The following is a 17,517-nucleotide window of genomic DNA, read 5'->3' as shown; positions in this document are numbered from 1 at the left end:
ACATTACTTTGCCCAGTGCGTCTCGCTTTCTTATTTATCCTTACTAATCGCCACCAGCTCTTTATTTGATTTTTTCTACAATTAACTTGACATAAACAACAAGTTGTTTCTCGACCGCCTACACGTCTTTTAACAAAAAATTGAAGATTGATTTGTTTCATTTTGTAATTTTTGCAGGTAGAGTCCGCTACGTGAAACTCTCTTTGCAACACGGCGCTGACGTCATACCTACGTCATCACGGTCCAAGAACAGAAGACATCGAGTGACGTAGACAGAAGAAGAGCCACTGCGAAGATCCAGCCTAGCAGACAGAGTTACCCAGGTCACCGCACCAATCTGTTAGAAATCAGAGTCACGGCAAAGCAGGCACGCAGACAGTGTCACCTGGGTCGCAGTGCGAACAATCTGTAAGAAATTACACGTGAGCGTCGTGCGGTGTTAGGCGGGCTGCACCACCTTAGCTATCCAGCTCCCTCGGAACGAAGCAGCGTGACTGCATGACAGGCAGACACTGAGATTCTTCGAGCCGCTGCCTCTCTATCTCCCTCTATCTCTCTCTCTATCCGCCCCAAGTGACCGCCACCGCCCTCATCGATCTGTTTGCAAGTGTTTCTTGCTTCGTTGTCAGTCGGCGTGGACACTCGTCTCTGATCTTCCGTTCCGCGCTGCCGTATCCTTCCTTTGTATTCACCTGTGTGGCGGATTCCAGTGCTTTCTGTTGGAATTCACCCTGCAGTAGCATTCTGGTTTCGTTTTCTGCGACTTGTTTGATATTTTGTGACAAAACCTTTCTTGCGTCATTTGATGTGCACGTGTGGCTGACGTCACACCAACCCGTCCAAAGAGTTGTTGCTTTAACTCATCTTCTTCGCCTGACCCGCGCTTAAGAAAAGAGACGGTTTTTGTAGGAATTAAGAAACAAAAAGCTCGCTCACACACTAATCTCCTGACCTCAATCCCTCGCGAGGAAAACAATTAGTGGGTCTTTCTTTACTGCAAACACTACCATCGATTTGATTTCTGCCTGCCGATAAGCTGACGTGACTGGAGGAACACTCTAGGGTACACGTTTGGTACCCCCGACGCGACAGGTCGACAAATAGGTGTCACGAGTCCGCTGTCACCTCCCCGTCCGAAACAATCCCTGGTGCCCGACACATCGAGTTCTTGGAGAGAAACAAAAAGAAGAAAAGAGTTTCTGGTGTAAGAAAGAGAACGCAGTGGTCTAAGAAAAGTGTTTTATATGTGAAGTGTTTGTTTGAAGTACCATTTGCTGTCAAAATCAGCATTTTCCAACACCTCCATCCTTCACAAGGAGTGTTGTGTGAAGCATTCCCTGCAGTCTTGTACAGACACACACAACGTAAAGTGTGAAATACTCAGTAAACTTTGTCGCCCATCGTATGAAAATCGACCAACGAGTGAAGAGAGATTTGACGTCGTTCTCGATCGAAACTTTTAAACGCCAATCTTATTCCTGGAGTAGACCCTTGGCTTTATTCGATACGGACTCTGTGGTGTGTCTATTTGCGAGGTGATTACTGTCACTAGAGGAAGCCGTTCTGACAGGAAGGGCGACAAACGATTAGTGACGTGTCATTCCGTTTACATGAGCTGACGTCATCGCTTCCCCTGCTGACGTCAGTCTGTGATTCCCGCCTACTTAGAACATTGTTTAGCTTCGAAGTTCTTGTTGTTGTCTAGATACTTGCCTGCTGATTCAATCGCGTGAGTCTTTACACGGCGTCATCTTAAACCGAATAAGGAGCAGTCAACTTCAGTTCTCTCTCACAATAATTGAGAGTTGTTCATTATGACGTCATAGCTTTCATGTGACCTAGACGCTAGTATGACGTCTCGGTTTTTTTCCTGTTTAACCCGCCCCAGCAGCAACGCCGCAGACAACATGCGGGCTCTGACATAACAACACTCTTTCTGCGATCTACAAGTGTGGTTTACATTTTGTGTTGAAAAACAAAATCCCAAGGTTCATTTTATATTCTTCGTGGCATCATCAACATCAACAATGGGGCAGAATTTGCTCTATGACTTCATGGGGAACATAACGTCAGACGGTCAGGACGCCAGTGACGTGTTTCTCAACAGTTCGGATGTTAACGTCACAACTCCGAGCAGCAGAGGTGCTCTCCCCTGGATAGTGCACACGACCAAAGACTTCCGTCTGGCCACGGCGGGGATTGCAGTCTTTGGGCTGATTGGTAGGTGGAGTTTTTTATCTTTTATTTGTGTTCTTTCTGTGTTAGTGTCTGTTTTATTTGGGTACAAAGCACGCTGGATTTTGTTTTAATACTGTGTGTGTGTGTGTGTGTGTGTGTGTGTGTGTGTGTGTGTGTGCGTGTGTGTGTGTGCGTGTGTGTGTGTGTGTGTGTGTATTTGTGTGTGTGTGTTTGTGTTTGTGTGTGTTTGTGTGTGTGTGTGTGTGTGTGTGTGTGTATTTGTGTGTGTGTGTGTGCGTGTGTGTGTGTGTGTGTGTCTGTCTGTCTGTCTGTCTGTCTGTCTGCCTGTCTGTCTGTCTGTCTGTGTCTGTGTGTGTCTCTGTGTCTATGTGTCAGAGACACACACAGAGTTAGACAGCGAGATTCGACATACTGACCGAAGTATATGTTTATGTCATGTTTCAATTGAAGTCAAAATGTCATACCTATGTAACCGTGTGCCGAAACACTACGATCACCTGGGGAAGCGAAGTGCAATCAAACAGGATTGAAAATGTTAGGGCTAATTTCTTAGCCCTATAAAAACTGTTATGCAAACCCGAAGGTTTCCATGAACATGCAGACAATCGGAAACTACCACACCCTATCACAAACAGAACTCTACAAACCACGGGTGTTGACTTTAGAGGCCAACAACCCGGGTGCAGAGTCCGTTGTGAAAGGAGCGGTAGCCTCCCCTGTCACACCTAAACTAAAGAAAGGCCACGGTCTCTCGTGCCTTTTATTATAATTCATAATGTCAAGAAAATTAATGTGTAACTTGTACCGTTCATCTATGGTCTGTGTCGAACAACAGATGAGATAAGTTCCAAGATGGGTTTATGGCATTGACAGTCATGGCCATTTATCGTATTTGCATTCTAATGCGAACAGAAAACTACCAGATATTTGTAATGTTGTACGTTCATTCTACTGTTCACCGCCTTGAGCTGTATAGCCTCTAAATATATATGTGTGTGTGTGTGTGTGTGTGTGTGTGTGTGTGTGTGTGTGTGTGTGTGTGTGTGTGTGTGTGTGTGTGTGTGTTTTAGCGCGTGTTTGCGTTTTGGTTGGTTGTTCTTATTGCTGTTGCTTGCTTCCTTGCTTCCTTGCTTTGTAAGTGTCCATAGGCGTTGGTGGGGGTGGTGTGAGATGCACGAAAAAAACATCCTAAGTTCACGAGTCTCGGACCTTGCGGCTAATACCGCCCTTTGTTAGGTAACTAAGACAATCATTAAGGGCAGACAAAAGACCTTAATTACCAGGGTGGAGGAAACGAAACCTTTTGCCGCAGAAGGACACGAGACATTTCACCAGTTAACGTGGCAACAGCTCATATTTCTTAGGTCATCAACAGGTTGCACGGTGCTTGGCGAACAAGTCAGCGGGTTCGTGCCAGACACATAGAAATAGCTACAGTGGACCCCCCCCCCACCCCCCATTGACGACCCAAAAAGAGCACCATAGAAAAACACATTAAAAAAAAAAGGAGGATTCATTTTCAGAATGTATGTAATATTTTCAGAATGTATGTAATATTTTCAGAATCTATACATATAATAAAAGAGAGTGTCTGTCTGTGTGTCTGTGTGTCTGTGTGTCTGTGGTCGCCATACCTCAGAGATGGCAAGAGGCAGGAACAAGATATTTTGCATGCACACTCCCTAGGTGTCGCAGATGTGCACCTGGGTTTTAGTTTCTCCAGACATTGTTTCCTTCCTCGGATAATGACCCTCCCCATCTATCAATACAGTCTACATAGTACAAGGGAGGTAAGTCATGCTTTGTCACCCACGGAAGGAGGTAACTCTCATCAAACCAGTATACCGTGTAATTCTCAAGGGTTACCCCCCGCCCGCTATCATCCCGCCCCCCCCCCCCCCCCCCACACACTCACACACTAACCCTGCCCCCTGCTGTGCAAGGCCAGTTCAGTGCCTGGTGATCACATGTAGCAAGCACATAATGCCAGTGATATTACAGACTCTCTATCGCTCCTATGAGGAGAAGAAATGAAGAAGAAAAAGTTAACCGGACAGTTCAGGAAATTTCTAGAAGCAAAGGGAGGTAACTCTTACTTTGTATACATTGAAGGGAGGTATCTTCTCTTCTAATGCAGGCACGCCTGATCAGTCTTTACAGAATATATAGAGTCGATGTTAGACCTGGTTTTCAAGTATCTAGAATTTTCCTAAGAAAAGGAGATAACTCAAGTCAAAAAGTTATTTTTCAGCAAAAAGAGTGTGTTGATGGTGATGCTTTCACACTGTCAGTCCCAGCCTTTTAATCCAAATGTATGAGCTCACACTTTCATCTATCGCTTATTCTCATTGGAATAAGATTCTAGAAGTTTCTGAGAGAGAGGGAAGATCAGAAACACCCGGGCGAAGCCGGGCCTGACTGCTAGTACATATAATAAAAGAGAGTGTCTGTCTGTCTGTCTGTCTGTGGTCGCCATACCTCTGAGATGGCAAGAGGCAGGAACAAGATAGTGTGCACGTACACTCCCTAGGTGCCGCAGATGTGCACCTGGGTTTTAGTTTCTTGATTCACTGTTTCCTTTCTCAGATTATGGACCTCCCATTTATTGAATACAGCCTATATGGTGCAAGACCAGTTCAGTGCCTACTGTTCACCTGTAGCAAGCACATCATGCCAGTGATATTAGAGACTCGCTGTTGCTCCCTTGAGGGGAAGAAATGAAGAATGAAAAATTAACTGGACAGTTCCGGAAATTTCTAGAAGGTAAGGGAGATAACTCTTTTTTGTCTGTAGCAAGCACATCATGCCAGTGATATTAGAGACTTGCTATTGCTCCTATGAGGGGAAGAAATGAAGAATGAAAAATTAACTGGACAGTTCCGGAAATTTCTAGAAGGTAAGGGAGATAACTCTTTTTTGTCTGTGGTCGCCATACCTCTGAGATGGCAAGAGGCAGGAACAAGATAGTGTGCAAGTACACTCCCTAGGTGCCGCTGATGTGCACCTGGGTTTTAGTTTCTTGATTCATTGTTTCCTTTCTCAGATTATGGACCTCCCATTTATTGAATACAGCCTATATGGTGCAAGACCAGTTCAGTGCCTACTGTTCACCTGTAGCAAGCACATCATGCCAGTGATATTAGAGACTTGCTATTGCTCCTATGAGGGGAAGAAATGAAGAATGAAAAATAAACTGGACAGTTCCGGAAATTTCTAGAAGGTAAGGGAGATAACTCTTTTTTGTCTGTGGTCGCCATACCTCTGAGATGGCAAGAGGCAGGAACAAGATAGTGTGCACGTACACTCCCTAGGTGCCGCAGATGTGCACCTGGGTTTTAGTTTCTTGATTCATTGTTTCCTTTCTCAGATTATGGACCTCCCATTTATTGAATACAGCCTATATGGTGCAAGACCAGTTCAGTGCCTACTGTTCATCTGTAGCAAGCACATCATGCCCGTGATATTAGAGACTTGCTATTGCTCCTATGAGGGGAAGAAATGAAGAATAAAAAATTAACTGGGCAGTTCCGGAAATTTCTAGAAGGTAAGGGAGATAACTCTTTTTTGTCTGTGGTCGCCATACCTCTGAGATGGCAAGAGGCAGGAACAAGATAGTGTGCACGTACACTCCCTAGGTGCCGCAGATGTGCACCTGGGTTTTAGTTTCTTGATTCATTGTTTCCTTTCTCAGATTATGGACCTCCCATTTATTGAATACAGCCTATATGGTGCAAGACCAGTTCAGTGCCTACTGTTCATCTGTAGCAAGCACATCATGCCAGTGATATTAGAGACTTGCTATTGCTCCTATGAGGGGAAGAAATGAAGAATGAAAAATTAACTGGGCAGTTCCGGAAATTTCTAGAAGGTAAGGGAGATAACTCTTTTTTGTCTGTGGTCGCCATACCTCTGAGATGGCAAGAGGCAGGAACAAGATAGTGTGCACGTACACTCCCTAGGTGCCGCAGATGTGCACCTGGGTTTTAGTTTCTTGATTCATTGTTTCCTTTCTCAGATTATGGACCTCCCATTTATTGAATACAGCCTATATGGTGCAAGACCAGTTCAGTGCCTACTGTTCACCTGTAGCAAGCACATCATGCCAGTGATATTAGAGACTCGCTATAATTGCTCCTATGAGGGGAAGAAATGAAGAATGAAAAATTAACTGGACAGTTCCGGAAATTTCTAGAAGGTAAGGGAGATAACTCTTTTTTGTCTGTGGTCGCCATACCTCTGAGATGGCAAGAGGCAGGAACAAGATAGTACATCATGCCAGTGATATTAGAGACTCGCTATTGCACCTATGAGGGGAAGAAATGAAGAAAGAAAAATTAACTGGACAGTTCCGGAAATTTCTAGAAGGTAAGGGGGATAACTCTTTTTTTTGTATCCAAACAAAGGAGGTAAAGCTAATGATAATGGGATAGCGAGCGTCTTAAATTGCTACAGGGCTCCGCTTACTCCCGGGCGAAGCCGGGCTTAACTGCTAGTGTATGTAATAATTGCAGATGTTGTAAAGAGACACCGTACTGTGAACAAGTAAGGTCCCAAAAGGAGGAGAATTGAGGTTTAGGTGAGGTGGCGGTTGGGTACGTGGGAGTCTGAAAAGGGGGGTTGCGCTCTACTGCTTGGACTGTCATCAACATCTTGGTCGTTCTTTCTGTGACGCGTTGTCCTCTTTCTGGGCTGCAGACGAATGAAGTCCTTGACCTACATTTTCTGCAACTGTCTGGCTCTGGACATGAATCATGACGGTGTTATTTTGCAGACACACTGTTGACCCGTCCGCACTCTGTCACACGGGCACTCTGTCACACGGGCACTCTGTCACACGGGCACTCTGTCACACGGGCACTCTGTCACACGGGCACTCTGTCACACGGGCACGATTCAAAGGCTTCACCGCCACACTTGTAATAATGATGGGTCCTGTTTACAAATGACAAGAGTTACTGCGTATGATAAACACGCACTGACCGTCTTTGTACCATCCGCTCTCGAAACAGATCCGCTTCAAAGTTTGTTTCTGTCATTGGAAGCGTCAACAGATGCTGTGCTTCGGGGACCGGTAGAGACAGTTACAATCGTGAAAAAACAAATCAGGTCATGAAAGAGGGGGAGTCTTGATCGTGAGGTTAATTTAAAGACGTCATGAACAGAACATCTGTTTGAAATCGGAGGGGGCGGGACTTAACACCAATCAAACCCTGATTGTTTGTTTGTTTGTTTGTCTTTGTTTGTCTTTTTTGTTGCTTGTTTTCAAGACCCAAGAGGTTGTAACGTCGCCGTTATTTGTTCCGTGTTCGTCATTTTATCGTGAGTACAGTGCTTTTTGGTCTTTTTGTTTTCCATATGTTTTATTTGAAAGATATTGACGTGATGAATACTCAAGTGAACAAATCACTGCTTTTTCCAAAACAAAGCACCTCCCTGGCTTGCTGAAAATGCGAAATTGTGTTCCGGTAACGGAATGCTGCATTTGTAGTAATAAAAAAAAAACCCACACACAACCACACCCATCTTTATTGCTAAATTCCTAGAAGAATTGTGACCGTTCTGAGTTGTTGTTGTTTGCAGGCAACACGCTGGCCATCTTCGTGCTGTGTCATCGACGCATGTGGTGCTCCACCGCCTATCTCCTCGTCATTCTCGCGCTGTACGATGACGTCATCCTCATCCTTCACATCTACAAGGTCTTCGACAACTCACCCTTGACCCCCGGGGTCAAAATATTTCAGACTATCGCCTTTGCCCCCATTAAATGGACTGCCACCACGGGCACTATCTATATGACACTGATGGTGACGATCGAACGGTTTGTGGCCGTGACGTCACCGCTGAGGTCCCGGATTATATTCTCCTTGCGCGCAGCACGGTGGATATCTCTCTTTGTCTTCATCGGCTCTGTGATTTACAACCTGCCGCACTGGTTCGCCTATGTTTACACGACAGAGGTAAGGAAGGGCAAGGCGCCTCTTGCTGGAAATGATATGTGCATGCATGGCAATGGGAACACTGCACGCACGCATTGACACAGACAGACACAAACAGGCACATACGCGCGAGCACATACGCGCGCGTTCGCACGCACACCCACACACACATACACACACACGCATGCCCACTGGCACGCACGCTGGCACGCGCGCATGCATGCACGCACGCACACAAACACAAACACGCACCCACGCACGCACGCACACACATTTACACACATCGACACACACATACACACATTCTCTCTCCCTACCTCCCCCCTCCCTCTCTCTCTCTCTCTCTCTCTCTCTCTCTCTCTCTCTCTCTCTCTCTCTCTCTATCTCTCTATCTCTCTCTCCCTCTCTCTTGTTCCGATTAGTGTCAACGCCTTAGAAGAAAACCTTCAATTTGTTTTTATGTCTAATGTGTTAATATTATTTAGATGTATCACAGGGATTTACGACTTCGCTTCAGAAGTTTTGAATGTTCTGTTCTAGAGTTCATTTCCCTTTGCATTTTTTCATATCTGAAATGGCTTTTTGAAAGTCATCCAAAATCTTTTTTTGAAAGTCATCCAAAATCTCTTCTTGAAAGTGATAGGGAGTGGGTGGGGCTTGATTTCAACTGTTGATCTGTGCCCAGTTCAACTAAACAAAAAGAAACAAAGACAGACAACTTTACCAACAAATATTACTGACATTGTATCGAAAAAATTGGCAGCAAGCTAAGGTTCTGTACGTCGGTAATTGCTATTCTAGCTTTCGTTTGCACGTTTCGGGTGTGGAGTGATGCGTCAGGAAAAAAAACAAAAAAGTAAAAGAAAAAGAAAAACAGAAAGGAAAGAAAAGTTGTTTTTTAATACACGGTCTGTATGTCTGAGAAAGAAGTAAAAGAAAAAGAAATACGGAAAGGAAAGAAACATTATTCCTATATTATTAGATGTTTCAGAAATAAGTAAAAGAACAAAACATATCTATTGTTCATATTAATGTGCGAAGCCTTAAGAACAAAATATTTCATTTGCAGGCCGAATTAGGACGTTTCGATATTATTACTGTATCAGAAACGTGGTTGTCCACAGATGTTGATAATGAAGATATTAATCTGAATGGTTTTCATCCACCAGTAAGATGCGATAGGTCTGGTGATGCTCAGGGGGGTGTGGCGGTGTATGTGAAGAGTGATTTGATATGCAAACCCAGATACGATTTGAGCATACCTTCTCTAGAGGCGGTATGGGTGGAAACCAAAATCGACCAGGAGACCCTTCTTGTTGGTACTTTTTATAGACCACCAGATGCTAATGTAAATTATTGGGACTTGATTGATGAATCAATTCAGTCAGCATCAAGGACACCACAGAAATTGATAATACTTGGCGATTTTAATGCTGATTGTATAAACAACCCTAGCTCCGCCTCACCTTCAACGATTATTAAATGTTAATAGTTTGTTTCAAATCGTGACAGAACCAACCCGTATTTAGAACATTCATCCACTCTTATTGACTTGATATTAACCCCATGTCCAGACATGATAGATGCAGTTGATATTTTCCCTCCAGTTTGCAGTAATAATTCTTGTCCGTATGTTAAAATAAAGAAAACAGTTAATTTAAAACGTTCATTCAAGCGCATCATTTATAATTATTCAAAACTCAATATTGGGAAATTTGTAGATGATTTGCAAAATCTAGATTGGCCTGAGATTGTTAACTTAGAACCACTGGATGCAGCAGTCGAATCATTTACGGATATATACTAATGACTGCTGCCAAGCACTGTATGCCTGTAAAAACAGTTGTGATAAATGAACGAGATGCCCCATGGATAACCGAGGGAATTAAAAAGTTGATAAGGAAAAAACAAATAATACACAGTTTAGCTAAACGTTTAGATTCTATGTGGTGTTGGGCGTTATTTAGACGCATTCGAAACATTTTAGTAGACACAATTCGTAAAAGAAAAGAAGAATATAATATTGAATTGGACGATAGAATAATTTCGCAAATACATTTTGGTAACAAAGATTGGTGGAAGTTAGTAAATAATTTCATGACCAAGAAAGGCCTATCACAGTCAGAAATTCCACCAATTGACAATAACGGAATCATTTGTTATTCTGATGAGGAGAAAGCAGAAGTATTTAATACATTTTTTGTTAACCAATCCTGTGTTGATGATGAAGAGGATCATTTTCCAACCCTGTCAGAGCACCCAGGATCCGCTCCTTCACTTATCATTACTACTGACATGGTTTCTGGAATTATTAAATCCCTTGACCAAAACAAGGCAGTTGGTCCCGATCTTGTTCATAACAAGATTCTTAAAGCAGCCGTAGACGTTGTCTCTGATCCACTTTCAAAACTGTTTAGTAGATCATTAGCCGAAGGTAGATTTCCAAAGGCTTGGAAAGTGGCACATGTTACCCCAGTTTACAAGAAAGGCGTGAAGTCATTATGCACAAATTATCGCCCAATATCCCTATTAAGCTGTATCGGTAAAGTAATGAAAAAATGTATTCAAACTCATATGTTTACGTATTTGACATATCATAATTTATTGACAGTATCTCAGTCAGGCTTTATTCCAGGTGACTCAACTGTTTTTCAACTTCTTGGTATATATGACGATTTGTGTCAATCTTTGGACAAGCAATGTATATCACAAGCAATATTTTTTGATATTTCCAAAGCGTTCGATAGAGTATGGCATTGTGGTCTGATTTATAAATTATACGCAATAGGTATGAGATATTTTATTAGAATGAATTAAAGATTATTTGTCTGAGAGAACTCAAGCTGTAGTTATAAAAGGTTGCATGTCAAATTACCGCTGTGTTCATGCTGGTGTCCCTCAAGGGTCATTCTTGGGGCCACTTCTGTTTCTTGTTTATATTTATGACATTGTTGTTGATATTAAATCAATAATTAAATTATTTGCCGACGACACGAGTATGTACGTGTCCCTCAATAATACACTTGAACGCACTGACATTTTGAATTCTGATGTACAACAGATAATGAAATGGGCAAAAAATTGGAAAGTTTATTTTAATCAGTCCAAAACTGAATTATTGACTGGGCGGGGATGTAGCGCAGTCGGTAGCGCGCTGGATTTGTATCCAGTTGGCCGCTGTCAGCGTGAGTTCGTCCCCACGTTCGGCGAGAGATTTATTTCTCAAAGTCAACTTTGTCAGTGTGCAGACTCTCCTCGGTGTCCGAACACCCCCGTGTGTACACGCAAGCACAAGACCAAGTGCGCACGAAAAAGATCCTGTAATCCATGTCAGAGTTTGGTGGGTTATAGAAACACGAAAATACCCAGCATGCTTCCTCCGAAAACGGCCTAAATGGCGGGGTAAAAAAACGGTCATACACGTAAAATTCCACTCGTGCAAAAACCACGAGTGTACGTGGGAGTTTCAGCCCACGAACGGAGAAGAAGAAGAAGAAGAATTATTGACTGTCTCTACTAGCAGACAACCGGAAACATTGCCGCTAAAATTTGGCGAAGAGATATTAATTGAAACCACTGTTCATAAACATTTGGGCGTGTATCTGCAAAATGACTGTAAATGGAATCATCATGTACACTCTATAGTTGGTAAAGCTCGTATTTTAGTTGCATGTTTTCGCTCCTATAAATACCGACTCAGTCGCAAGGCACTAGACATTATGTATAAGGCTTTTATTCTTCCTCATTTTCATGACTATGCAGATGTAATATGGGATAATTGCAATGCAATGTTGGCAGTTGAACTTGAAAAAATGCACCTATATGCTATTGGAACTATTATTGGAGCTGTTCGTGGCACAAGCCATCAAAAACTTTACAATGAGTCAGGTTTTACAACACTGCAAGAACGGCGCAGAAGACATGAATTGATCGTTTATTTTAAATTAGTTAATGGTCTAGCGCCAGTGTATTTACTTGATTACTTACCATCTCTCATTTCAGCAGTAAATCCGTACCACCGACGCAAACCATATGATAGGCAAATGTTTCGATGTAGAACTGAATTATATAAGCATTCCCTTTTTCCTTCTGCAACATCTTTATGGAATGAATTACCTGATCATATAAAACAAACGAATTCAATTGGTTGTTTTAAAAGATTTTTGTCCAGAGATGACCCTCTAATTCCCCCGTATGTCTACTCTAAAGTTCGAAAAGCAGAAATCATTCACTGTAAATTAAGATAAGAGATCAGTGATTTAAATGCAGATATGTTTAAAAGACATTTGACAAATGATGTTTTCTGCAGGTGTGGTTTTCATGTTGAAAATTGTGAACACTTTTTATTTGACTGTCCATTGTACACGAATGTTAGAGCAACCACTATTGATACTTTACCAGATAAGAATAATATTACTGTTTTGTGTGCTGTGTACGGTAATAGGGACAAGTCCTTGGCTGAAAACACAGCGCTGTTTCATCAGATTCAGAAATTTATTTTAGACAGCAAACGTTTTTGTTAATACCATATATGTTTAGTCCTTTTGTTATTAGAGCATTGAATTGATCTATAGTGGATGCAATCTCTCTCTCTCTCTCTCTCTCTCTCTCTCTCTCTCTCTCTCTCTGTCTCTCTCTCTCTCTCTCTGTCTCTCTCTCTCTCTCTCTCTCTCTCTCTCTCTCTCTCTCTCTCTCTCTCTCTTTCTCCCTCTCCCTCTCCCTGTATCTGTTGTCCTCTGTGTCTCTATGTGTGTGTGTGTGTGTGTGTGCTGTGTGTGAGATTTCCGTATCACTGTTGCTGTTCTTGTTTTCATTGTTTTCATTTGTTTAAATATCATGCATTTAGAATAATATCGTCCGCCACATTACTCGTTTGTTTCTAAGAGCACATTTATAAGTTTATCTTGTTGTGCTCCCCTTATTATAACTTCCAATTACGGCTTTGTATTTATGCAACTGAATAAAAAAAAAATGTTTCAAAAAGAAAAAAAAGAAAAAGAAAAAAAGAAAGGAAAGAAAAGTGATTCCTCAATAATTAGATGTCTTAGAAAGAAATACAAGAAAAAGAAAGACAGAAAGAAACGACAAGTTATTTCTCAATGATTTGATGTCTAGGAAGTCTTCCATGAACATTAATTCCCTCGGGAAGACTTAAGAAGTTGAGGAATACGACTTGGCAGAAGCCCCGGCAGAGGAGCATGGCCCACAAAATGTTACCGTTTGGCTTCTGACATAATTACTTTATGGACTTCTTGTTTACGTATGACATGATGACTGTTGGCCTTTCACCAGAAAACTGCGTTGGGGGATGATTTCTTAAGGAAGATACCAATGTTTATTGGGTAAATATGTATGAAACTGAACAGAAACATGTGTTCCTTTTGTGACTTTAATGCCCTGCTGACTGTCGCACACAGAGAAAGAGAGAAGGAGGGAGGGAGGGCGAGAGAGAGGGAGAGAGAGTGAAAAAGAGAGAGAGAGGGGGGAGAGAGGGGGGGACAGATATGTAGAAAGAGAGAGGGAGAGAGTTGGAGAAAGAGAGAGGAGAGAGAGAGGGGGAGAGAGGGGTAGATAGAGAGGGGAGAGAGAGAAGGGAGAAAGAGAGAGAGAGGGAGAGAGAGGGACACAAAGAGAGAGTGAGGGGGGGGGGGGAGAGGGCAGAGAAAAGGAGATAACTGCTCATTTAGCCTTTGTGCTAGTCAGGTGTCCCTCTTCGCCGCCTGCCAAGTTTATGGTGAACTTTTGTGTCGCACCTGGAGAAAAGACGCCTCTTTTAATGTGAAAACTGAAAATGAAGATGCTTATATACTGATTCTGGATTGTGGTCGCAGAATCAAAATGTGTATGTGGGATCGATCGTGTCATGCTTATTGTATTTCTTGCCCTTAGACGTAAAGTTTCGATGGTTTTCTATCATGTAAAAGCCTCATCAGATCTGAAAGAGTTAGCCGAACTGTTTTCCCCGAGAAGTTGTCTGCCTTTATAGGAGGCGTTCAGGCTCCAAGGAGCTCAGAGATTGTGTAACGGAACTAGCGAGGATCGAATACCCTATGCGCTTTCCAAAATTTTAATTAACACCACAAGGGGTGTGCAGTCTGAAGTACTTCCTTCAAAGAAAATACTCTCGGGGTCTTTTTGTCACACAGTGCAGAGCAATTAACACGCTTCTGAGTTCTTGAAAGAAATCGCAGCTGCCACAAGATAGCAGAAAAGCTGTGCTCATCTGACATGCAGGTAAACAAAATAAAAATACGATGAATGGCGGCGCGCCGGGTTGGACGTGTTGAAAACCCAGCTAATGAGCGCACCCCGCTTTGTTGCTGTCGTCTGGTGAACAGAGGCACATGTCAAGTGATGAGCCGATGCCTGTGAGGTATCGTTATGAGCTCCACTAAAAATTCTCCATACTCAAATCTACATATTTTTGTCGTATATATATACAATATATCCTCTTCAGGAGGCGAAAATGAGATATCGCCTTTAGCGTGACAAGGAGCTGCGTGAGTCGCGTATAAGCTTTTGCTCGAAATTCTTTCTCCTCAGATCAAAATATTGATGTCGTATTTTCTCCTCAGTGGGCTAAACGGACTCTGGTCCTTGTTCTTATCTTAGTCTGATCCTTGATCGGTTTAAGTCTGATCCTAGTTCTTCTTTAAGTCTGATCTTTGTCCTTATCTAAGTCTGATCCTAGTTTGTGTATAACTCTTGTCCTTGTTCTTTTGTAAGTCTGATCCTAGTTTGTGTATAACTCTTGTCTTTGTCCTTATCTAAGTCTGATCCTAGTTTGTGTATAACTCTTGTCCTTGTTCTTTTGTAAGTCTGATCGTTGTTCTTGTCTTAGTCTGATCCTAGTATTTGTCTGCGTTGGATCTTTGTTCTTGTCTAAGTCAGATTCTCGTTCTTGTCCAAGTCAGATTCTAGTTCTTGTCCAAGTCTGTTCCATGATCTTTTCTCAGTCTGATCTTTGCCCTGGTTGAACTCTGATCATTGTTCTTCTCTGGATCGTTCATTTAACATTGTTAGTTTTCTTGGCAGCAATAGCTACGTATACATACTCTTTTCTTCCAAACGCCAAGCATAAGGAAGAACGATCAACAGTCAGATGTGATAACGTTATGTATAATATGTTACCGTGAGCGTTATGTGCATACTCAAGCTTGTTCAGAGATTAACTGGCAGCAAGCCCATAATGAAGCAGCCCCACATATATACGCTCGTGTAATCATGTGCAATAACAAGGGAAAGCAGCTCGTCTTTCAAAACATAATAAATACTCAATTAGCCTTGTTCTTGTCTACGTCTGAACCTTGTCATTATCTAAGTTTAATCCTTGTCTTTATCTAAGTTTGACCCTTGTTCGTCTCTAAGTCTGATCCTTGTTCTTGTCTACGTCTGAACCTTGCCATTATCTAAGTTTAATCCTTGTCCTTATCTAAGTTTGACCCTTGTTCTTCTCTATGTCTGATCCTTGTTCGTGTTTAAGTTTAATCCTTGTCTTTATCTAAGTTTAATCCTTGTCCTTATCTAAGTTTAATCCTTGTCCTTATCTAAGTTTGACCCTTGTTCTTCTCTATGTCTGATCCTTGTTCTTGTCTACGTCTTAACCTTGTCATTATGTAAGGTTGATCTTTGTCCTTGTCTAAGTTTGACCCTTGTTCTTCTTTAAGTCTGATCCTAGTTCTTGTATGACTCTGGTCTGTCTGATCCTTGTACTTGTCTAACTCTGGTCGTTGTTCTTCTCTAAGTCTAATCCTTCTTCTTGTCTAATTATGATCCTAGTTCTTGTCTAACTCTGGTCCTCGTTCATCTCAATGTGTTTTTTTCTTTCTCACCAGGTGAACAGGAGCCGAGGCCCCCCGCTGAGCGAGTTCGGGAGGTCACGTGCGTACAGCACGGTGTACAAGCAGTACTGTCAGCTGGCCCTGATGTACGTTTTGCCATGGGTTACCATGGTGGTGCTCAACATCCTCCTGCTGCGGACAGTGCGCAGCAAACGAGCCTTCAGAGAAGCCTCGGGCAGATCGGTACGAAAAGTAGGTGCCTGAGGTGCACACACTTGTATTCTCACAACTCAGGCAGAAAGTAGAGTTAACTATGCACGCCTCTTGTTGTTGTCACACACACCTCAAAGCCTGGCTCAGAGAGCCGCGTTGATGTTGTATTTCCCCACACTAATGAGTATTCAGTAGAGGAAATTGGCCCCATAATTACTGTCTCCAGAACCGATACTAGTGTTGGTAGCTTTGAGTGAGACGGGTGTACCAATGCAAAAACGATTAGCCACCGAATAAGTGTATAGTATGCATCATCAAATACTCGACTAGCCCCAAAACCCAAAGCAAATGTTGCAAAAAGATCTTTTTTTGTTTTTGGGGGGGAGGGGGGGGGAGGGAGTTAAACAATGCAACTGCAATTTGAAATGAAATTACCCATATCGCTATGTGGCCAGAAAGATATAGTCCAATGCAAACGCTGATACCCGAAATGTCAGAGAGCGATAGATCTAGTATTGGTACGATAAAAAAAAAACTGTACGAAAAACTTGAACTTATGAAATCAAATTTTGAAATCACAAGATAGAAAACTATCTTACGTGGCATGCTCTTTTCATTGCATCATAGCATTGTATACTAATGATTTGATTCAGTAATTGCGAATGAACTGCAACGGAAAGGAATGGGATTTCAAATGCCTGGTGCACCAATAACACACCTAAAAGTTCTTGTCTGGTCCTTTTTTATATTTAGTCAAGTTTTGACTAAATATTTTAACATCGAGGGGGAATCGAAACTCAACTCAACTCAACTCAAATTTATTAATCCATATGGAAACGAGGGTCGTGGTGTATGTGCGTGTGTGTGTGTGTGTGTGTGTGTGTGTGAGTGTGTGTGTGTCTGTGTGTGTGTGAGTGTGTGTGTGTGTGTAGAGCGATTCAGACTAAACTACTGGACCGATCTTTATGAAAGTTGACATGAGAGTTCCTGGGTATGAAATCCCCGAACGTTTTTTTTCATTTTTTTGATAAATGTCTTTGATGACGTCATATCCGGCTTTTCGTGAAAGTTGAGGCGGCACTGTCACGCCCTCATTTTTCAACCAAATTGGTTGGAATGTTGGTCAAGTAATCTTCGACGAAGCCCGGACTTCGGTATTGCATTTCAGCTTGGTGGCTTAAAAATTAATTAATGACTTTGGTCATTAAAAATCTGAAAATTGTAAAAAAAAATAAAAATTTATAAAACGATCCAAATTTACGTTTATCTTATTCTGCATCATTTGCTGATTCCAAAAACATATAAATATGTTATATTCGGATTAAAAACAAGCTCTGAAAATTAAATATATAAAAATTATTATCAAATTTTTTTTTTTCGAAATCAAT

The 17,517-nt window shown here is 42.1% G+C and overlaps 1 protein-coding gene across 1 annotated transcript in view; it reads left to right on the top strand.

The window, feature by feature from the left end:
• The first annotated feature begins 2,027 nt into the window (after positions 1 to 2,027).
• The window catches only part of LOC138982975 (FMRFamide receptor-like), an 18,409-nt gene continuing 2,919 nt past the window's right edge, over positions 2,028 to 17,517 (top strand). Inside the window, exons 1-3 of the mRNA XM_070356647.1 lie at positions 2,028 to 2,220; positions 7,780 to 8,156; positions 15,971 to 16,159. Of these exons, the coding sequence (XP_070212748.1) occupies positions 2,028 to 2,220; positions 7,780 to 8,156; positions 15,971 to 16,159 (759 nt within the window). The remainder of the gene's footprint in view (positions 2,221 to 7,779; positions 8,157 to 15,970; positions 16,160 to 17,517) is intronic.

This window comes from Littorina saxatilis, linkage group LG1, assembly GCF_037325665.1.
Source record: "Littorina saxatilis isolate snail1 linkage group LG1, US_GU_Lsax_2.0, whole genome shotgun sequence".
Taxonomy (NCBI): Eukaryota; Metazoa; Mollusca; class Gastropoda; order Littorinimorpha; family Littorinidae; genus Littorina; species Littorina saxatilis.
Note: the sequence above shows the minus strand (reverse complement) of the source record. Positions and strands in the feature narration are given on the sequence as shown.